The sequence below is a fragment of the Desmodus rotundus genome, chromosome 1, assembly GCF_022682495.2.
Source record: "Desmodus rotundus isolate HL8 chromosome 1, HLdesRot8A.1, whole genome shotgun sequence".
Taxonomy (NCBI): Eukaryota; Metazoa; Chordata; class Mammalia; order Chiroptera; family Phyllostomidae; genus Desmodus; species Desmodus rotundus.
Window position 1 is genome coordinate 18,545,369 of NC_071387.1, and position 24,127 is coordinate 18,569,495.

The 24,127-nt window shown below is 34.2% G+C and overlaps 1 protein-coding gene across 5 annotated transcripts in view; it reads left to right on the forward strand.

The window, feature by feature from the left end:
* Positions 1-24,127, forward strand: part of PTBP3 (polypyrimidine tract binding protein 3) — a 93,966-nt gene that overhangs the window by 62,894 nt on the left and 6,945 nt on the right. For all 5 annotated transcript variants that reach the window (XM_024562059.3, XM_024562060.3, XM_024562061.3 and 2 more), the window contains 5 exons: positions 13,548-13,625; positions 18,001-18,140; positions 18,415-18,448; positions 20,895-20,987; positions 21,754-21,970. In XM_024562059.3, coding sequence (XP_024417827.2) covers positions 13,548-13,625; positions 18,001-18,140; positions 18,415-18,448; positions 20,895-20,987; positions 21,754-21,970 — 562 coding nt within the window. The remainder of the gene's footprint in view (positions 1-13,547; positions 13,626-18,000; positions 18,141-18,414; positions 18,449-20,894; positions 20,988-21,753; positions 21,971-24,127) is intronic.

Genomic DNA, 24,127 nt, shown 5'->3' on the forward strand with positions numbered 1-24,127 from the left:
CATAAAATATTGCTAATTGAGACTTTGAGTGGTTTTTAGTCCATCTTCATTTTACAGGTGAGAAAAAAGAATCCATAGCCAAATGGTTGTCCAAAATTTTCTAGGAAATAGTTTGTAACTTTATTTTCAAGTAAAAGCTTTTTGTTATTTATAACTGAAAAAGTCAAGTGAACTGTTTTTAAGTTCAAGTCCCTAAAATTGTTAAAGTTTCTGCTTTGGTCTGACCAATGTTTGTGTTTTATATTTGTTACCAGCCCCTACTTATATGTCCGATTTTGCAGAGCCAAAGGTCTTTGTAGTTACCAGTTCCATAACACCTGATAGAAATTGGGGCTATCAATGAAGTTTGCCAAAACTGACTCTGAAATGCAGAACTACATCTAGCTGTAGTAACTGAATATATACTGTTGGTGTAATTAATGTTCTGCATTGTGGAAAGAGGACATTTTAAAAATATGATTAGGATATTTGGTTTCTGAATATAAAATATCAGAACGTTAACATCCTTTTTCATTGTGTTAAAATTCTTAGCCGTTGCAAAGTAATGCCTATATCTTAAGATAAGTGATTCATCAGAGAATACTTTTGATATATTGTGTGAACGTTTACTATTCCCTTCTTTTTCTCTGGACTTCTGAAACACCACATGGTCCTAACTTTTTTCCTTCCCATTTGTTCTTTCTCCTTTTTAAAGGTTGCCATTTAAAGTTCCTAGGGTTGAGTTGTAAGCACTCTGTCCCTGTTTTTAGTGATACATACAGGGTAGGGCAAAAGTAGGTTTACCCTATTTTCCATTATTTTATGGAAAATAATACAATAATTAATAAATAATAATAGAAGAATAAATTGTGTTTCGTGTACTCACAACTGTAAGCCTACTTTTACCTCACCCTGTATTATATCTATAGAAAAGCTTATAAAACATGTAAATAAGTTTTTAAATACCCATGTAATTTTTAACTAGGCTAAGAAATCAAATAGTTATACATACGCAAGAAGCAGTCTTTGTACCCTTCTTATTGATTGTGTTTCCACTCTCCCGAAGATGACCAGTCTCAAATTTGATGATAATCATTCTGTCTTTCAGCTTTTTGTTTTTGTTTTCTTAACATTTACTATGAAGCCCTAAGTGCTAATTTAAAAAGTTTTCTCCTATATTTAGAACCTTATATAAATGGAATCATGCTGTTTATTTTCTTTTGTGACTTGTGATTCATTCATATTCATATATGTGACTTTTGCTTATTCATTCTCAGTAGCGTCAAGTTTATAGGTGACCATTGTGTGAATATACCAGTTTGTTTATCCATTCTACTGTGGATAGACATTTGGGTTATTGTAGTTTGAGCCTATTATGAACAATGCTGTTGTGAAATTCTCCTGATCACCAGTGAGGTTGAACATATTTTTATGTGTTTATTGGCCGTTCTCCCTTACGAATTTTTCTGTTAAACTCCTTTGCCTGTTTTCAGGTTTGGTTTCTTCCTTTTTCCTGTGTTCATTTGTAGAAATTAAAAAATACATATTCCAGACACTAGTCCTATTTTGGTTACATGTATTGGTTTATATGTGTTCCTCCCATTTTTGGCTTTATGGTATTTTTATGTGGTCAGATTTATTTGAAATTTTCTTCATGTTTGTGTTTTTGTGTCTTATTTGAGAAATCTTTTGTTACTCTGACATCATAAAGCTATATACTTCTATTTCAAGTTTATAATCTTTTAGTAACTTTGTTTTGAAATAATTTAAGTTGCAAGAATATACCAAAAATTGCCTTATATCCTTCATTCATATTCCTCAATTATTAACATCATGCCACATGTACTTTATCATCTCTCTGAGTGCGTGTGTGTGTAGGTAGGTTGGCTATCAACACACCCTTTCTGCCCCAAATCACTGGGGAGTAAGTTGCAGGCATGATGCACCTTTACTTCTAAATCCTCACTCTGTATTTTCTAAGAACAAGGTCAGTCTTATCTAAATACAGTTCAGTTATCAAAATCAGGAAATTATCATTTATACAACACTATTATCTAATCCATAGACCTTTTAAAATTTTGCCAGTTGAGAAAGTAATGTTCTTTATCAGAGAATATTTTCTGATAAAGATCCAAACCAGTATCAGGCTAACATATTTGTCATGTTTTCTTAGAGTCCTTTAATTTGGAACATTTCTTCATTCTTTGTCTATCATGACCTTTCCATTTTTTAAGAGTTCAGATTGGGTATTGTATAGAATGTCAGTATAAGTGTGTGTTTTTTTGGCTTAAATAATGTGTTTTTCTCATTTTGTTACATCAGGAGACACACAATGCCAGTTCTTCCTGTTCCTGGTGATAATAATTTTGATCATGGGGGGAGGAGAAACTTTCCTATACCCTCATGTTCTTCTGGCTGGTCTAATATTAATACTTAAATCTACATGAGACAGATTAACAAGAGAAAATAGCCAAACTTAAGTGCATGTATGGGAACCCTACATGCATGAGAGAGTCAAAGACCCCACATGCATGAGAGGTTCAGTGACAGAAAGGGAATATGAGGTATGTATGACATTCTGCATTGGGACTCCAGAGGGGAGAAAGGTCACTGCAGGATAAGAAGAGCAGACATTTATTTAGTAACTGGTAGTTTGTCCTGCCATGTATCAATAGATAGATTAATCATAAAAGTTATTTCTGGTGCAAGGCTTCTAATTTAAATTCTTTTGGGGAGTTAAATGAGGGCAGAAGTTTCTCTTCAGCCCGCAGGGTTTCAGTAGTAGCCTTTAGCTCAAAACAATCTGCCTACACAAAGGCACGTCTTGGGGTAATTCATTCTGAACCCCTACAGTCACTTATTAAAGTGGTTTCTGCCAAGTTTCTCCCAGTAAAGTTACTTTTTTATTTCTGTAATTAATTTGTAGGGAGATGTGTTGAGACTATGTAAATAATAGTTTTAGCATCCATTGCCGAAATTAGTTGTTGCTGTGATGGTTGCTATATTGGTGATTTGATAATTCCGTTACTTCTTCTACACTTATTAGCTGGGATTTTATTATAAAGGACTTTTTCTTAACATCATCCGATTCATTCATTTATTCATTTTGAATAAATTTGACATGTAACGTTGGGTGAATTTAAGGTGTGCAACATGTTACTTGATACTTTTATATATTATATGATTGCCAATGTAATAGTATCACATTATATAATTATAGTATAATATTGTCTATATTTACTGTACTATGCATTAGATCTCTATGGCTTATTTGTTACTCATTTACCTATTTTTATGTCAGTATGGATTCATAGATTCTTACTCTGTGGGTTATAATTTTATACAATAATTTTTCATCTTATGCTTATACTGTCTTGGATTTGGCCAGTGGGAATTCTTGCACACTGGCTTCTGTGGCCTCTTGAAATATCCCCATTATCATTTGAGCACTTTCTTACTTTCTGGCAGAAGATATGTCAGATCTTTTTTACTTAACCTGCCTTAGCACTGTGCCCTGGTTTCTTTTAATGAGAAATGGTATTTGGAAATTAATATCTAGGCATTAGATATGCTCATTGCTAAGAGGACATCATTGCTTACAGGTACTTTATTTCACTTATTCATTCATTCAAATACTCACCCAAGGATTTGTTATGTTTGCTGACTTTAGAGAGAGAGGGAGGGACAGACAGACAGACATCAGTTACCTCCCATAGGTGCCCCGACTGGGGATCAAACCTGCAGCCTTTTGGTGTACAGGACAATGCTCCATCCAACTGAGTAACCCTATCAGGGTTAAGCTCTTTAAATGTACATTACTAGGATAAATGTGTATGTGTGCACCATAAATACCTTTTTGTGTGCGTTTGTTTAAAAAAACACAAATTTTAACAGATACCGCCAATTCCAACCCAGCACCCTTTTTTCACATTGATAAATTCCTTCTTCAAGAATGAGAAAGCTAGTTTCCATTAGACTTATTTGCTTGATCCTATACTACACAAAAAATAGTTTCAGCATTGTTATCTCATAGCATTAAAACTTCAGCTTAATGTTTGCTTAAGTAGTTTTCTGGGTGTTGTTCCTTTAGTCTGTTTATTTGTCTTTTGTCATTACTACAGGTCTCAATATCTGATAGAGGAAGTCTTTTTATCTTATTCTTCAAGAGCATCTTGGCAATTCTTGACCAATTGACACATGAATTTTAGGATCAACTTATCAAAAAAGCTATTGGGGTTTTGATTGGATCACATTGATTTTCTAAATCACTTAGAACACCAGAGGCAAACACAAGGCCCCAGGCCAAACTTGGCCCTCCACCTTGTTTTATCCAGCCATCCACCTTGTTTTATCCAGCCATGCACCTTGTTTCTACCCTGCAGCAGCGCCGAGCTCTAGCTTAACAGTTAAGGAGTAGTTGCATTTATACAGTCCTAAAATTACATTCGGCACTTTGAAGGCAACCATGAGGCTTATGGGGCCCCCAGTGAAAATTATTTTGACACCCCTGACTTAGAAGATATTGACATCTTTAGAGTAGAATCTTCCAGTCTTTGAATGTTGTACATCTCCATTCATTTGGGTGTTCCTTAATGTCTTTCAGTAAATTTGGTGACTTCTCTCCACAAAGGTTTGGATGTTTTGTTAGATTTGTTTCTAGGAACTGTACTTTTTAGATTCTAATTCTAGAACTAATATTTATTTATTTTTTAAAGTATATTTTATTGATTGTTGTTCAGTTATTCCATTTTTATCTTTTATCCCCTTCTGCCCTGTACCCCTCTCCCTCCAGCATCTCCCCGCCCCTAGTTTATGTCCATGGGTCGTACATACAAGTTCTTTGGCTTCTCCAATTCCTATACTGTTCTTAACCTCTCCCTGTCTATTTTATACTTATCAATTATACTTCTTATTCCCTATTCCCCCCTGCCCTCTCCCTGCTAATAACCCTCCATGTGATCTCCATTCCTGTGATTCTGTTCCTGTTCTAGTTTTTCACTTAATTTGCTTTTGTTTCTGTTATTTTTAAGTTCAGTTGTTTGTAGTTGTGAGTTTGTTGCCATTTTACTGTTCATAGTTTTGATCTAATATTTATTATCTGTATAACCTTGGGCAAATTGCTTAACTGCTCTGTACCTTTGTTTCCTCATACATGGAATGAGCATAATAGTAGCACTTAATTGATAGGGTTGTAATGAACATTAAATGTTCTAGTATACATAAAGCGTTTAGAATGGTGCATGCCATAAGTGCAATGTAAATTTTAGCTATCATTGTTATTTTGTTTTCTGACTGTTGCTGATACAGAAAGGCAGAGTTGTTTCTTGATTTTATGTTCAGCATCTTGAAAAACTCTTAATAATTTTTTCCTTTAGTAAGATGCACTGCACTTCTAAAATTTATATAGAAATGGAAAAAGGAAGTATCTAGGATATTCAAAAGAATTTTTAAAAATTATAATTGCACCCTGGCTGGTGTAGCTCAGTGGAATGAGTGCGGGCTGTGAACCAGGGGGTCGCCAGTTTGATTCCCAGTCAGGGCACGTGCCTGGGTTTCGGGCCAGGTCCCTAGTGGGGGCCACGTGAGAAGCAACCACACATTGGTGTTTCTCTCCCTCTCTTTCTCCCTCCCTTCCCATCTGCCTAAAAATAAATAAATAAAATCTTTTTAAAAAATTATAATTGCAAGATAATATAAAGCTGCAGTAATCAAGCAAATATGGTAGTGTTAGAATGATAGATATGTAGATTAATGGAGCAGAATAGGGAATCTAGAAATAAACCTCACACATATGTAGTTAATTACTTTTCAATAAAATTGCCAATGTAAAATTCAATAGGGAAAGGAAAACCTTTCAAGTAGAGTTTGGACAGGTGTATATCCATATTGAGAAAAAATAAACATAAATTCATATCTCACACCATACTGATGACTTGAAATGGATCTTAGACCTCTGTGTAAAACTTTAACCTATAAAACTTCTAGAAGAGAACGTAGGAGAAAATCTTTGCAACCTGGGATGTGCAGAGGTTTCTTAGAATACAAAAAGCATAACCATAAAATGAAATTATTTATATATCGTACCTTAAAATTTAAGTATTACTGCTTGAAAGATACCATCACAAAAACCAAAAGGCATGCTACAGACTTGAAAAATATTTGCAACACATAGATCAGACAAATTCATTATATCAAGTTATATAAAGAACTGTCTTACAGCACAATAATAAGAAAACAAAGAAACCAATAAAAATGGGCAGAAAATTTGAAGAGTTACTTTACATAAGATGGTGTATACGTGGCAATAAGCACACGAAAAGAGGCTCAACATCTGTAATCATCAGGGAAATAGAAATTAAAATTGCTGTATTACCACATGCCCATTAGAACAGCTAAAATTAAAAAGGCTCACTCTTTCAGAGATGTGGGACATCTTTCCCTAGCATACTGCTTTTATGTTCACACAAATACTTGTACACAAATGTTCATAGTAATTTTATTTGTAATGACCAAAATCTACAAATAGTTCTGTTACAGGTGAATGGATAAACAAAATGTAATTAATCCATGTAATGAAATACTGTTTAGCAATATAAAAGGAACAAATTGATAAGGACAACAGGATTATACTAAATGAAAGAAGCCAGATGAAACATTACTATGAATGAAAGCAGATAAAAAAATATATGATTCTATTGATACATAATTCTGTTAAATGCAAACTAGTCCATATTGCCAGAAAGCAGATCAGTGGTTGCCTGAGGACAGACAGGGTTTGGAAAGAGATGGATCGCAAAGAGACACAAGGACATTTTTGAGGTGATGGAAATATCTGTTATCTTAATTGTGATGATAGTTTCACATGTTTTAAATCTGCATAATTGCTCACATAGTACATTTTATATATGTATAGTTTATTATATGTAAATAAGAAAACTAAGTCATATAATTCAGTCTAATGCTGATGACCCTCCAAAGGTTTTCATTCTTGTAAACACCCACATTCTTATATTGGATTACCAAGCCATATACCATCCCCTCCAGTTTGACTTTTTTGACATATCTCCTTTGATGTTCCCTCCCTGCTCCTCTGCCGACCAAACTGATATCCCTCCTGTTTCTAAAACATGTTTGTTATGTTCCCACCTCTGGATTGTTCCACTGGTTACTCCTTCTGCCTAGAGGGCTTTTCTCCAGATACCCTCAGATTTTGCTCATGCTGCCTTAACTCCTTGTACCTTTGTTTACTTCCTCTGAACTCATATTATGTTTTAAAATTTTATTTTTACCTAGCAATTAGTTAGTGTTGTTTTATATAATCAGTATTCACTTAGATTAAGTCTCATATAATTCTTGAGGTTTTTCATTCCTTCTTGCAATACAGATATGCTATCTGGGAATCACATTGTGCTTAAAGCCCATCCTTCAGTATTTTACTTAGGGAGGTTTGTGGTAACATTTGCCGTTGTTATTTGTCCAAAATGTCTTTATTTTGTTGTCAATTTTAGAAGATATTTTTCTTAGTATAGACTTCTAGATTGATAGTTTTTTTTGTTTTTTGGGTTGTTTGGGGGTTTTTTTGTTTTTGTTTTTTCAATATATTAAAGAAGTCATTCTGCAGTGTTCTGGTTTTCATTGTTGCTTGGAGAAAGTCAGCAGTCAACATAATTACTGCTCTTTCTCTCTGGCTGTTCCATAGATATTTTCTTTATCTTTGATGTCTTGTAGTTTCAGTATGATTTGTTCTGATTGGAGCTCATTGGGATTCTTGATTTGGTAGGTTATCTTTTTGTTGTTCTAGAAATTATCTTTCTGTATATTTACCGTCCCCACTATTTTTTTTTCAGACTTTTTGGAACTTTGATTAGACCTGTTATACCATACCCTCTTACTCTATTCTGAGTGTCTCAAACTTCCATATTTTTTATTTCTTTATATCTGAGCTGCATTCTGAATAACTCCTTAGGGTCTAACTTTTATTTCATTAACAGTCTCTTTACCCTTGTCTAATATGTTCTTAATTTTTTCTGGTCATTTTAGATTTCAATAATGGTTTTTCATTTCTAGAAATTTTATATGGTTCTTTTTCAAAAACCGACTCCTGCCCTACAGATATTTTTCAACATGCCTTTAAATCTTCATCTGATAATTCTAGTGTCCAAAATCCTTTTTTTAAGATTTTATTTATTTATTTTTAGAGAGAGGGGAAGGGAGGGAGAGAAAAATCAGTGTGTGGTTGCCTCTTGTATCCACCCTACTGGGGACCTGCCCCACAACCCAGGCATGTGCCCTGACTGAGTATCGAAGCAGTGACCCTTTGGTTTGCAGGGCCATACTCAATCCACTGAGCCACACCAGCCAGAGCAGTGTCTGAAATCTTTGCAGCTGTATTTCTGTAATAAAACACTTTTTCTTTTCTTTTTTTTTTTTTGATGAGTTATTCATTATATTTGTATAATTGATTGCGAGAATTTTTTGAGGCTTAGGATCAAGGTGGTATATACCTCTAGAGAGAATTTACTTGTCTTCAATATTAAAAGCTCTATAGTGAGACTTCCAGCCAAGATGGAGGTGTAGGTAGATAAACTTTGCCTCCTCACACAATCAAAAGAAGGACAACAACATATTTAAAAACAAAACACAACCAGAACTGCCAGAAGATCAAACTGTATGGAAGTCCAACAACCAAGGATTTAAAGAATAAACATCCATTCAGACTGGTAGGAGGGGCGGAAACAGGCAGCCAGGGTGGAGAGGATGTGTGGCAAGGTGGCAGCTGGCAAACCAGGTGGTCCCACATTTGCATTCAGATAAACCAGGAGGAACAGCTGGGGAGAGAGACAGACCCTGCAACCCAGGGTTCCAGCGCAGGGAAATAAAGTCTCAAAAACCTCTGGCTATAAAAACCTGCGGGGGTTGCGTGGTGGGAGAAACTTGCAGCCTCACAGGAGACTTCATTGGAGAGACCCATGGAAGTTCTAGAATGTACACAAATCCACCCACCTAGAATAAGCACCAGAAGGCCCTAATTTGCTTGTGGGTACTGGGAGAAGTGACTCAAAGCTGAGCCAAGCAAGCAGCATTGTTTCCTCTCTGACCCCTCCCCCACATACAGTGCCACAACACAGTGAAATGGCTTGGCCTGGCAAATACCTAAGTCTCTACCCCTAACAACGTAACAGGTGTGCCCAGACAAAGAAACATGGCCCAAAGAAAGAACATATCAAAACTTCCGAAAAAGAACTGAGCAACAAGGAGATAGCCAACCTATCAGATGCAGAGTTGAAAACACTGGTAATCAGGATGCTCACAGAAATGGTTGAGTATGGTCGCAAAAGAGAGGAAAAGGTGAAGGCTATGCAAAGTGAAATAGAAAAATATACAGGGAACAACAGTGAAGGGAAGTAAACCAGGACTCAAATCAACGATTTGGAACAGAAGAATGAAACATTCAACCAGAACAGAATGAAGAAACAAGAATTCAAAAAAAGGAGGAGAGGCTGAGGAAACTCTGAGACAACTTTAAACGTTCCGACATCTGAATCACAGCAATGCCAGAAGGCGAAGAGGAAGAGCAAAAAAATTGAAAACTTAATTGAACAAATAATGAAGTAAAACTTCCCCAGTCTGGTGAAGGAAATAGACTTTCAGGAAGTCCAGGAAGCTCAGAGAGTCCCAAAGCAGTTGGATCCAAAGAGAAACACACCAAGGCACATCATCATTAAATTACCCAAGATTAAAGATAAGGAGAGAATCTTAAAAGCAGCAAGAGAAAAGGAGACAGTTACCTGCAAAAGAGTTCCCATAAGACTGTCAGCTGATTTCTCAATAGAAACCTTACAGGTAAGAGGGGCTGGAAAGAAGTATTCCAAGCTATGAAAGGCAAGGACCTACATCCAAGGTGATTCTATCCAGCAAAGCTATCATTTAGAATGGAAGGGCAGATAAAGTGCTTCCCAGCTAAGGTCAGGTTAAAGGAGTTCATCATCACCAAGCCCTTCTTTATATGAAATGTTAAAGGGACTTATCTAAGAAAAAGATAAAAACTATGAACAGTAAAATGACAACAAACTCACAACTATCAACAACTGAACCTAAAAAGAAAACAAAAATGAACTAAGCAATCAACTAGAACAGGAACAGAATCACAGAAATGAAGATCACATGGAGGGTTATCAGAGGGGGGAGAATGGGGGAAAAGGTACAGGGAATAAGAAGCATAAATGGTAGGTGGAAAATAGACAGGGGGAGGTTAAGAATAGTATAGGAAATGTAGAAACCAAAGAACTTATATGTATGACCCATGGACATGAATTAAGGGAGGGGAATGCTGGTGGGAGGGGGTTGCATGGTGGAGGGGAATACAGGGAGAAGAAAAAATGGGACAACTGTAATAGCATAATCAATAAAATTACTTTTTTAAAACAATATTTGAACCATCTTTATCTAAATTCTGAGTTTTATTAATTTCCCTGTGGACTCCTAAAAATAGGAATTTGGGCTGTAAATTTGCATGACAACTTGCATATGGTTAGAATTTTTCCAGGAACATTTTTGATCCTTCTTTGCTAGACATGTAAGTAACTTTCCTTGCAGTCTTCTGAGCATCGGAGGAGTAAATAAATCAGTTGGATTATTTTAGGCTTACATTTCTAGATTAATGTTGTGAAGCCCTCCTAGTGACTTCCTTGGGCTAACCTTAGAATTTGTGTCTTGTCTACTACCCCACAGGCTGACAAAACCAAAGCTTAGCTTCACTGGGTTGGTTTTTGGCTTGGTTATTTATCTTGTCAGCTGTTAGATTTTTTTTAAACATCATTTTTATTCTATCATTGAGCATTTTCTGCAATAAGGTTGGTCTATATTATTTAATCTGCTACTGCACCCACATTTTTAAAAAACATAATTATAATTATGTGTTTTTCATAGTACACACTCTGTAATATTGTGAATGGCTCTGTATTTTGTTTAAGTGACTCAGTATATTTAATCATTCTCCAGTTGGGACATTAAGCTTAAATGACACTGATAAATTGATTTCATAGGTAAAAATGTCTGTTAATTTGTTTTGCCTTAATACTATTGTGATGGTACATTTTCCAAATATCTATTCTTAATCATTCAAATCTTAGATCGTTTTGTTAAAGGTTTGTATAATCTTTTCATAAAGATACTAACCTATTATCTAACCAGTTACTTTGCTACAATATTTTTGTTTCTGCTTTATGTGAGGAGCAGATTTAAGGAAACTTTATAAATTATTCTTTTCTTCAAATTTTAACAGATTTTCCTACTAATCATATTCTAAGTGTAAATAATTATTTAAAAATTGACCCTGGTAATTGTTTTCCAGTTCTTGTATGTATCACTATTTTATGTTCTGTAATAGTTGTCTCAAAATTTTCCTCATTTCCCTAAAACCTACTGCTGGTCTGCCTCATACCCCTCTCAGTCGGCATCTGTATTAGTCTCTTTGTTGTGTTTAAAAAGTACCTCCCTTGTTTCCCCAAATCTCAGGGTTTACAGCAATTGACATTTACTTCTCTCATAGCATCAACACATAGGCAGCTGTGAATCTGCTTTTGCAACCTTCATTCATATGCCTTTGTGATCTAGGGCCTGGACATTTCATTTCACTGTATTGGAGATGTGGCATTCTTGCGGCAGAAAGTAAAAAATAAGAGTTGATTTATACAATAATAGGTCTTAAAACTGCTATATAGAGTCAGCATGTCCATCTGTGTGTTTCTATGACATGATCAAATGCAGTGGGAGTTGCATAGGAATGCATGCTCCTCCCATAGGAGGAGGCACTGCAAGTCAAATGACTGGCCAGAGCTGTAGGGAAGGGGCAAGTGACTATTTGGGAACAGCAACACAATCTTCCATGTCTCTTCTTATGTTTAACTTCCTAGTATACATTTTTATAATTCATATCCATATTGAAGCTTTTTTGTTGTCTTCCCTTATGCCTTAAATATAGTTACTCTGTTGTAAAAATGACTCATTTTACCTATGATCTTCAGTTGATTGGAATATAAGTTTAGCAAGGACAGAGATTCTTGTCTTTTTCATTCAGTGCTTTCTTAGCACTGGAAGAATGTTTGAGGTCATAATATGCTTTCAGTAAGTATGTTTCCCTTCTTATTGTATCAGTTATTCTGTCAGTTATTTATTTTTGTATCTTCAGTTCTTTCTGCTGGCTCTATCCCTAAATCTAAATGACTGTATATTTTTTAACTATTTTAATAAATCACAGCTATATACTTAACTAATTCTGTTAAATAATTCTCTTCAATGAAGAGAAAAAAATTACATAAGCTTTTACCTCCTTTGTAAAATACAGCCTACATTCTACTTTCTATAAATATATCCATCACCCTATCATTAAACAAACAAAAAAAAATCCTTCCTTTGACTCTCACAATCTAACTTTCTTTCCACTGTTGCTCTAAAATTATTCTTTATCTTGTACATTTCTCATTTTTTTAACCTTTTGAGCCCCTTACCCCTAAAAAGTTTATCTAGATCCTGAAGAACTGTAATTCACATTTTTCTATCTAAAGCTGTTCTTTTCTCTTTTCCTTAGAATATCCTCTTCCTTCCTCTACCACTTAAGTGTACTAATACTCCCAGACTCTGTTTCTAGCAGATTCTTCATTTCTTGTTGTGTGCCCTTTTAAGTGGCATTTTTGAAGGCTCTCATTGGCATGCTTTCTTATATTTATTTCTACATAGATGATTTACAGTTCTGTTTCTTATAATAGTTATTCTGAATTTGTCCCCTCATTTCCACTGTTGGGCATTTCCATTTGAATGTTTTTACCTCCACCTTGACATGTCCAAAACCAAATTGTTTTTCTATTAATACTGACTCCTCCGTTGGAACTAAGTCCCATTTTTGTTGATGATGCATAGTCACCAGGCTTCTAAAAGGAGAGAGAAGAGTACCAGCATTTGTTTAGCATCTAGTACACACTAAACACTGTGCTTTTCAATACGTAAGGTCTAGCTCAAGTTTTTACTTTTGAGAAACTTTTCCAGACAATCAGAGTGAATCCTCTATGATCCCTTCTTCTTAGACCACTTGCAGTACATTTGTATTTAAACTGCTAGATATTCAGCATACAAATTTCCTTTAATTATATTTTTAGTTTGTAAACCTCTCAAAGGCAAGGATTTTTATTTCATATTTCCTTTTATCAGTGCTATACCACATAGGTGCAGTACAACTGAGTAAGTATTTGATGATTTTCACATAGAAACAATCCACTAAACAAGGACAAGAATCTCAACCTAAATAACAAAACTAAGAAACAAACTAATAACTCAAAACTAAATAACAGTTGAGCTGTACTTTTATATCTTGAACCCACTTGAAAGGGTTTGGCTTCTGTAAATGGCAGAGACTCTTTACTCATACATTAAGGATAACTTGTTCAATACATTTTTACTTCATAGCAGAATCTCTTTATCAATAATATTCCCTCAAATATCCATTTTATACTGCTTTTATAACCATATTTATAGAAGGTATTATATTTATTTTAGCTTCTCTTTCCCATTAGGTGCACCAGGTATAATTTCCTCACCATATGCAGGGGCTGCTGGATTTGCCCCAGCCATTGGATTTCCTCAAGCTACAGGTGACTCTTTTAAAGTTGCATTTGAAATTATTTTTCTGATTTTCTCTATTTTCTAGGAACTTATCAAGGTGAAAATTATTACCATATTTGAAGGATTTACAATAAAAGTATTTATCAACCATAGTAGTGGCTTATTGTATGATACCCAGCTTCCTTATATTTACAAATAATTCTCTCTGGTTCTATTCTCAATCGCAAATCTCCATTATATGTTCTGCATCATTTATATTTGCCATTGGCACATATAACTTTAGGTTGACTATATTAAATAACCTTAGGTTTGCCTTTTTGGATATTTTATAAAATGGTGTGGACTGCTTCTGTCTTTGTTGAACAGACCCGTGTCTTACGTTTGTCCTCAAACTGTTGGTGACATTCAGTACGTATTATGCAGTCAGTAAATACTTGAATTAATAAGCATCTAGTATTCAACTTACTCGTAAATCCTGTATCTTTTTTGGGGAGGGGTCAATAATGAGTTCAGAAGATTACCGTAAGATGGTGTGCATGCTGTTCATTTCAGGGGGTATGTATTTTTTTTCTTTAGCTAATGGAGATAATATATTGTGCCATGTATAATGCACGCTTTTTTGACCAAATTTTTGAGGGAAAAATAAGGATGGGCAATTACACATGGTTTGTACTAGAAATACTTTGTATCTGTTCTTACGTTTGGTAATTATTTGTTACATAAAATTTCTTATACCATAATATGTTCAAAAATAAATGCTAAAATTCCTTTATAATACAAAACGCAGATATCTAAATATAAACAAATAAATAATTGAGTTAAAAAAATAAAACAAAATTTTTTTTTCTTGGAAGTTTGGGCCAGAAATGTGGGTGCACATTATATGTGGGAGCACATTATACATGGCAAGATGACTCTCACTCTTTTCCAAATAGTAAACAAATAAGTTTGATCATCACTTAAGGAGATGAAAAAATTTCTTTGTGGTTTTATTTCTGGTTCCTAAAGAAAATTTTGAGGTTGACAATTAGAAGAGAGGCACTAATATTAAGCTAGCCTACATATTATACTTCTGGCTTCCAGTTGATTTATGAATATAACTATTTTAAGTCACAATATGGTTGCTTTCTGGCAATAATCTTTATATCCTACCCTTCTAATTCAGGCAGCTTTAACTACTTTTCTTTGATGGACAGGATGAAGTTAATTAAAAAGGAAAGAGCAGTATGAAGATTGATCAAGGTTTAAGTTTCAGGGTTTTGATGGTTTTAAGACATGTTAACATGTTAAATGGATATTCTGCCTGTTCCACTAAAATGCAGGCATTGTACACTGTTTTTATTTCTTTGAAGCCCCCAAATGTTAAACTGATAAACATTTCAAAGTAGTGATAGAGGTTTTTGTCATTTTAGATATTTCTCTTTGAAATACTATGTATAAAATACTGTAGTAGATGTTAAGAAAGGGAAGTTGATAATACTTTCAGGGTCTTGCAGGGGGATATACAGTCAGCCCTCCATATCCATGGGCTCTGCATATATGGATTCAACCAAATGTGGATTGAAAATACTCAGAGACAGCAATGTTACTGATGTGTACTGTGTATATATATAGTTATGCATACAGTAATTGTATTTACTGAACGCATACAGACTTTTTTCTTGTCATTATTCCTTAAACAGTACAGTATAACAAGCATTCACAGAGCATAGCATTTACATTGTATTAGGTATTATAAGTAATTTAGATATGATTTAAAGTATATATGAAGATGTACATAGGTTATATGCAAATACTTTGCCATTTTATATAAGGGATTTGAGCATCCTCATAATTTGATATTTGTGGGCATCCATGGATACCAAAGAATGATTATGTATGTACAAGTACACATACATACACATGGGGATCCTACAGTGTAGCTAAGGTGTGCTTTTGGCAGTATATGATAGGCCTACAAAAGTCCAGCATAGGGAATATAATCAATAATATTGAATGACTATGTATGGTGCCAGGTGTGTACTTGAAATATCAGGGGGAACATTTTGTAATATATATGATTGTCTAAACAATATGCTGAACACCTGAAACTAATACAAAATGAAATTGAATGTAAACTGTAATTGAAAAAAATTTTAAATGAAAAAATAAGTTATTCAGAAGTTGTAGGGTTGGATTAGAGGGACAGAAGGAGTCATGTGAAAAACTATTGATTAAGTTTCATGGAAAGGTATCCAGCCTGAGATGTGTTGTGCACAATTTTAAAATTCAGCAGGATAGTAGTAATGATATTAGATTTATCAAGCAAAATACCAATAGTCTGAATGCAAACTGTATTGCAATTTAATTGCATGGTTTGTGGTAAAGTGGCAAGATCATATCTATTACAAGGAATTTCGAGCTTTAAGAATCAGTGAATCGAGGAATTGGTTCATTTTATATAAACTAGAGATTTTACTTACATAATTTTAAAAAATATTTTATTTATTTATTTTTAGAGAGAGGGGAAGGGAGGAAGAAAGAGAAAGAAACATTGATGTGTAAGAAAAACATGGGTCGGTTGCCTCTCTCATGCCCCCAACTGGGGACCTCACCCACAACCCCGGCATGTGCCTTCACAGTGAATCAAACTGGCAGCCTTTCAGTTTGTAGGACAATGCCCAACCCACTGAGCCACATCAGTCAGGGCTACCTTAGATAATTTTTAAGCTGAGAACCCAAATAGTAAGACCTTCAGAGAAGGTGTAATGTTTTAAGTACAGTATATGGTGTCAGTATTGCAGTATAATAGAAATTTCAGTACTTCTGAAATATCCAGGGGAATAGAGAGCTTGAAAATTCTTGATACAAAAGAATATTGAATTCTGCAAATCTATAGTTGATAGTAATAATATGTGTATAGGACTTACAAAGTTACATACTGCTTTCCCATATAGAATGTCATACATTTCTGGCTGTGTGCCTGTCTTAGACATACAACTCAGTGATTGTTAGTAAATTTACAGACTTGTGCAGCCATTTTCACAATCCAGTTTTAGAACATGCAGTACCATGTAGCATGTATATTTGTGACTTGTGCTCACATATTTTTAAAATATACAAGGTCTGTCCAGCAAGTATCCAGCCATGTACTATGAAAAATAGAAACATATATTGAAGAAGATACACGAAACATTGTATATAGGACAATGATGCTTCAGTCCCTTTCAAAGTAGGCACGTTGGGACCTCACAGTTCTCCTAGCCTCTCTTCCACTGTTCAAAACACTGCAAAATCCTTTGTTGGAATCACTATCAGCTGCCCCGTTGTATTTTCCTGAATCTCATTATGGTCTGAAATCTGTTCTCTTTCAAAGGTGATTTTAATTTTGGGAAAAACCAGAAGTCACAGGTCGCCAAGTCTAGTTCATTGGTAGCAGTTTGAATCAAGTCATTAGCAACTGCAGCACAGTGTTCCTTCTACTCTGGTAGCAGAAACTGTGGAATGATTTTTGCCACGTGTTTCATGGCAAGATCTTGTGTCAAAATCTCAGACAGTGTGAGTTTTGGAATCCCCAGATCAGCTTCTAGTCACCTATCTTTGCTGATTGCAGCCCCTACACATTCAACCTTCTTAGGTGTTCTTGTTGCTGGCCTTCCAGAACATGGATCACTTACAACAGATTCTTGACCATCTTTGAAGCATTTGTTCCACACTTTTTATTTGTGCAGCACTCATTGCATTGTCCCCAAAAGCCTTCTGAATCATCTGAATAGTTTCCATGGAGGAATGTTAAGCTTAATGCAAAATTTGATGCAGATTCATTGCTCTACTTACTCAGTCATTTTGAATGTGACAGCCACACAGTACACATGCTCACTCAAGGGTTTCTACCACCCCCACTGACTAGTACAGTGAAGTCATTATTGTGTATACATGCACATTCCAGTACACACTCTCCTTAGCTGCCAGTTTACATCGATGTCTAGCAAACCATTGTTAATGTTAACAATGGCTGGACTTTCTTCAGACAGACCTCATTTATATCTTATTTTATGGTAGAAGTCAATATGAAAATTCTATCTATGCTATAGAAATGTGCCGAAATATACGTATTTCAAGAAATGAAGGAGTGCCGATAGTGGATAGATTCTCTGAGAAGTCTAGTGGCTTTTAGAACCAGTGAATTTAGTTGCTCTGCAAATTACTATATTGGTAATAGAACACTGACTATGATAACATGAAAGAACAAAGAACTTGACTTATAGACAGACTCTGTAGGTCAGAAAACTGGCCTTTGTAATCCTTATGGTAGCTTTGACACATTATCTTACCTATGTTTGTTTTTGTCTTCATTGATTTACTTAGTAAGTGTTATAATCTCCAGATAACTACTATATGAAATGCTCTTGATGTTTTAAAAAGGTCTGTCAGTCCCAGCTGTTCCTGGAGCTCTCGGTCCTCTCACACTCGCCTCCTCTGCTGTCACTGGAAGGATGGCCATTCCTGGGGCTAGTGGTATACCAGGAAATTCTGTTCTGCTTGTCACCAATCTCAATCCTGATGTGAGTTGCAAAGTATAAAAGTCTTTCAGGAGGAGGTCTGTAGTGGTTTCTGATGTAAAGTTGTATTCAGATAAAAATTTTTAAGTTTATTTCAGTGATTTTTATTAAAATTCAACACTAGTATATATAGAGGAACTATATAATATAAATGCTTTAAACAAAGTCAATTGTTACTACTACTAGTAAACTTAGTTTACTATTTAGTTTACTATTTACTATTTAGTTTAAATTTCTACTTAAATTAGACACTTAGATTTTGTATTGTCCTTTTCAGCTTATCACACCACATGGACTGTTTATCTTATTTGGTAAGTAGTTTTTTGTATTTTGGTGTTTGAGGTTTTGGGGGGGGGTTCTTTGCTGTTTTTATGTCTGTGATATGGATTGAACACATTTCATCATTCAGTAATATTTATTGACTGTCTCTGTGTGCCAAGTAGTGTTTGACTGATGCTATAGCAGCTAATAAGACTTAGTAAGTAATTATGATAAAGTTTTGTAAAAAAGAAAATATGTACCTGGGAGTCCTAACCTCATTGAGGGAATCAAAGATGGTATACCAAGAGAAATGATAGTTAAACTGACTTGTGAAAAATGAGTAAGTGTTAACCAGCAGAAAAAGGAAGGTAAATAGCCTTTTCAGATACTGGCAGTGAGAGAGAGAGCTGCTGGAACATGGAAGTGAAGCAAGTCCAGTGGAGAGTGTAAGAGAGAGACATGTTGAAGCTGTACACATGGACGGGCAACATCATGAAAAGCTTTGTAAGCTGAGTTATGGAGCTTGGTTTTAATCTAAGAACAGTGGGGAACCATTGAATACTTTTAAGGAAGAGAGAGGCATAATGAGATTCAGGTTTTACAAGTCTCTAAACTTTCTAATAGTGTTTCTCAGTTAAAAAAATTAGCATGTACTCCTAATGTATATATGCTTAATTACTCATATACTTCATCCATCTTATACTGTATTCATTATGTGTAGTATGTTTAAATATATGAGCAATTAAATAAGCTATATTTAATATTTTAAAGGTTTTATTAATGATGAAAACTTTTCATAAAAAGGTAGTAACATTTAGTGAGAAATATGACTTGATATGCTTTATTATTTTCAGAAATCTTTTGTATTTTGATTCAGTATTCTAAGGACTGATTTTAAATTCCCTTTATTTTAGTACTTGATCTTAATGGTTGTCATAACTGAAAAAGATACCTCTTAAGTATATGCATTATAAATAGAGATGTTTCATTGCTGCTGTACCCAATTAATTATGATACTAATTTTTCAGTCTAATCCACTAATTTTTGTTAGAAAAGTTTCATTTCTTGTTAAATTAGTTGATCTTGAAAACTGTTGTTTTAGAATATTTTTAACAAATGGGATTAAAACTCATTTCCATTTGGAAGAATTTTTACTATGATAGAAAATTGTTTTAAATTTTTTGAGTGGGTAGTGGGCTTTTTAAACTGCATTTTAGATGTGCAATTTATAGCCAGACAATATACCACACAACACCATGATTGTAAGTAAGTTTACAGAACTGTGCGGCTATTATTATTATCAAAGTCCAATTTTAGAACATTTTGATCACCTCACAAAGATCCTTTATGCTTATTTGTAGTAAAAGTTTTTATTGATTACACATTTCTATTAATTTTCAATAATGAAATCATATATAAATGTACATTTTCATAGGTCTCTTTAATAGTCAAAGCACATTTCTTTCTAAAAGTAGTTAATTTCTCATTAAAAAAATCATCCTCAGCTTGAAGAACAAATTGTGTTATTTTTTTAAAATAGTATCTATTTCAGACACTTGTTATTTCTGAAAATTTGTGAAATTTGTGAGCATATTTGTGAAAAGGACAAGAATAATTGTATTGTTTTCAATTTTAAAAGTACCACTCATCTCTAAGTTCATTTGTTCTTAGGTGCTTGCCCACAAGATAAACAACACTCCTTAAGGGTCTTATTTTTGTAATATTGATGATACCCTGTGGCACATAAACTGCAATATATTTTAATATGCTGAATGGGAAAAAATGAGAGAATACCTTTGATATTATAGAAACTTCTACCTATAATTTTATCTATATATTAAAAAGTAGTTAAATAATTTCTCATGATGGTTTTGTATAAACAAATCATTTTGCTTGTCCTTTGGTATGTAAGACTCACTATAGGGAACACCAATGCAGAAAAATTGGTTCTGGTAGAATCAGTTAGGAGGCTGTTGTGACAGTGCAGATGTGAAATGGTGATGATGACAGCTTTGACGGTAATGACAATGAGAAGGAGTACACAGATGTGATAGATGTTTAGGCCATAGTATCATTGGTAATTCATTGAAGGTACGAGTTTAAAGAAAGTAAGTCAAAAGATTAATTCCAAGTGTCTAACTAGAGCAAGTATTTGGATGATGGTAATATTTATCAACAGAGATTGTGAACACTGAAGTGGGAAGAGGAGAGGAGTGATGTGGAACATAGAAGACATACAAATTTGGGAGTGTGTGTATGAAATTGCCCAGGGAATGTATACAGGGTGAGGCAAAAGTAGGTTCACAGTTGTTTATATTGAAAATAATATAATTAATAATTAATAATACAAGAATAAGCTCTGTTTCGTATATTCACAACTCCGAACCTACTTTTGCCCCACCTCTGTGAGAAAAGAAACCTTTTAAAGTATTAGTAAAATTAATTAAATATTATACAGTCAGGCATTAAAAACTTTTCTTTTGTCTTTTTAATTAGGAGTATATGGTGATGTACATCGAGTGAAGATTATGTTTAATAAGAAAGAAAATGCTTTGGTTCAAATGGCAGATGCAAATCAAGCTCAGCTAGGTACTAATGATTAATAATGATAACAGTGACCTTTCCCTTTTGTATATGAATTTTCCTATAAAATAAACTTACCACTAGTAGAAATATACTTTTACTGAAGAGTACCTCTTTGTGCTAATGTCTTTATTATTATTCGAACATGTTTGTATTTTATAAAAAGTAAAAATATTCATTACTCTTTGAAGTTCATTTATCTACTTGAACATACTGCTATTTAGAGCTTTGACCAGGGTTTTTCTGTTAAGTTTAAACTACTAAATATCACTTGCCTTGTTTAGTTATATTCTTCTTGATTGCTTGTTTTTGTTCTAAATTAAGTTTTCTAGAACTGTTGCATGACAAAAGTTTGGGCAAACTTCATAATGATGGTACAACAAAGTGTCATTCTGTGCTCTCACTGTTCATTGTTGCAATGACTATTAGCACTCAGAATTTTTATAAAACATACTTTGCTTGAGATTAAACTGATTTATGCACTAATCATTTTCTTGAGCCCTTGCTACATTTCAGGTACTCTGGAACTTCCTAGCATTGTGCTGGCAAGATAGTTACTTTTAGTTTGACTGCTTTTATTTCCTTGTAGTAAAATTAAATCATTAATATATTTCTATATGTAAGAGTTTTTAAATTTATAACCATTTTTACCCTCAAACTAACAACAGAATTTTAAATGACTAAATAAAAAGAATTTTTGATAATTTAGACAAATTTTACAGAGGTTCTATCTTAATACCCAAATTTTTCTTATTTTCTTCCTGTGCACCAGCAATGAACCATCTGAGCGGTCAGAGACTTTATGGAAAAGTGCTTCGTGCTACACTGTCCAAACATCAAACAGTTCAGCTTCCTCGAGAGGGACAAGAAGACCAAGGTCTGACTAAGGATTTTAGTAATAGTCCTTTGCATCGCTTCAAAAAGCCTGGCTCTAAAAACTTCCAGAATATTTTTCCACCGTCAGCCACTCTGCATCTTTCCAACATCCCGTATGTACCTAATTAGTTATTACTCATTTAGATGGTTACTAATCTACTTGGTTACTAGATGGTTGGCTAATAATTCATAATTATTACAATAAATAACACGTTTTAAGAGAGGTAAAAACTCTATTAAAGTTATTTTAATGTAGCGGTTGTCCTGTCCACTAATTTCTTGTGAGATGATTCATTTGCCATTATGTCTTAGGTTATATCTTCAGGCCACACAGCAAGAATAAAAGATAGCAGTGTTTTAAAATTTTCTTTCTAAGAAAATTAGCAACTAGTTACCTGTTACTTATTGGTTATAAAAGGGCATAAGAATAAGTTTATGGGGAAATATGCATTGGTATATATTCATTCATCCCTTTGTTTAGAAGACTCTTAAGTAACCAACTTTGTAAAATCAAATAATTATATATTTAAGAATTTGTTTAAAAAATTCTGTGTTATCTGTAAGCTGCAAAGCCATATATAATTGTTAATTACAATCAACATTAATTACAGCTAAAAGTGATTTTTGTGGTGACCATTCTGTATTCACCAGCGTTGTGGGAGACTTGTTCTTTAGTCATCTTATGAGTCTAGGACCAGTAAGACTACAGCCTATGGGCCAAAACCATCTGTTTTGGTATGGCTCATGAGCCAGCTAAAACTTTTTACATTTTTGAATGGTGGTGGGAAAGCAAAAGGAAAATATTTTGTGATTTGAGATAATTATATAAAATTCAAATTTCATGTTCCATAAATAAAGTTTCATGGAACACAACCACATTCATTCATTCATATATTACCTGTGGCTGCTTTTGAGCTGCGACAGCAAAGCTGAAGAGTTGCAACAGAAATTGTATGGTCATCAAAACCTAAGGTGTTTACTGTGTGACCCTTTATAGAAAACACCTAGCGACCCCTATTCTAATTCTTGAAATTTTTAACCAACAAAGATGGCAATTTTGTATGATTTAATCTATTATATGAAGAGGTGAAACCTTTGGAAAGTGTGGGTAAAAAGCTGGTGTATATGTTTATATGTGTGTAGAAATTTAAAGGATGAGGGAATGGAGAATGGTAAAGTTTTAAAACATTATTGAGAATGAGAATAGGAGATGAATAGGTATAGAAAATAACTACTCAAAACTGTTGATCACTTGGACCCCCAACTAGTCTTCAATTAGGCTGCTTGGGGAAACCTTGAATCTGAATTGGGCAATAGCTCAAACCTCATGCCATCTAGGAAGTTGGAGGAGCCATTTTAAAAAAAATCTAGATTATGTTGATCTAGAAATTCAGCAGCTCATCTCTATAGAGTCAGCAACATATTTAGATACAGAGGCAGGCTCCTGTCATTATTACCTACTTAAATACAATACCTTATCCAGGAGCTGGTCTCAAGTTGCAACATACACAGGACTTGTGGGTAGAAGTGGGAAAGCATATTAATATATTCTGAACCATCTACCAAATTCTGGGCACTATGGTGGTGTTTTATGTGTATTACCTTGTTTAATCTTTTTTTAAAAAAATATTTTATGTATTTATTTTAAACAGAGGGTAAAGGAGGGAGAAAGAGAGGGAAAGAAACATCAATATGTGGTTGCCTCTCATGCGCCCCCACTCCCTGCACTGAATATCTGACTGGGGCTGCAACCCAGGCATGCGCCCCAACCAGGAATCAAACTGGTGACCCTTTGGTTTGAAGGCCATACCAGCCAGGGCTCATTTAATCTTCTTAACTAAACTTTTTTTTAAATTTTGAAAAATATACACAACTTGAAATTTACCATTTTAATCACTTTTGAGTGTGCAGTTCAGTGTATATTTACATTAAGTACATTGATGTTATATAACCATCACCTTTATTTAGCTCTGGATCTTTGTCATGGTCACAAACTGAACCTTTATACCCATTAAACAATAACTACATTTCCCTCTACTCCCTAGTCCTGGTACCACTACCGTATTTCCCCCTTATTTACAGGAAATAGGTTTCAAGACCCTATACGTACATAATACCTATAATAAAGTTTAATTTATAAATTAGGCACAAGGGAGATTAATAACAACATAATAAGATAGTAGAATTACAACAAAATACCATAATAAAAGTTACATAAATGTGATCTCTCTTATTAAGAACTTTCTCCTTTTCACTTTTTAAAGGAAGCC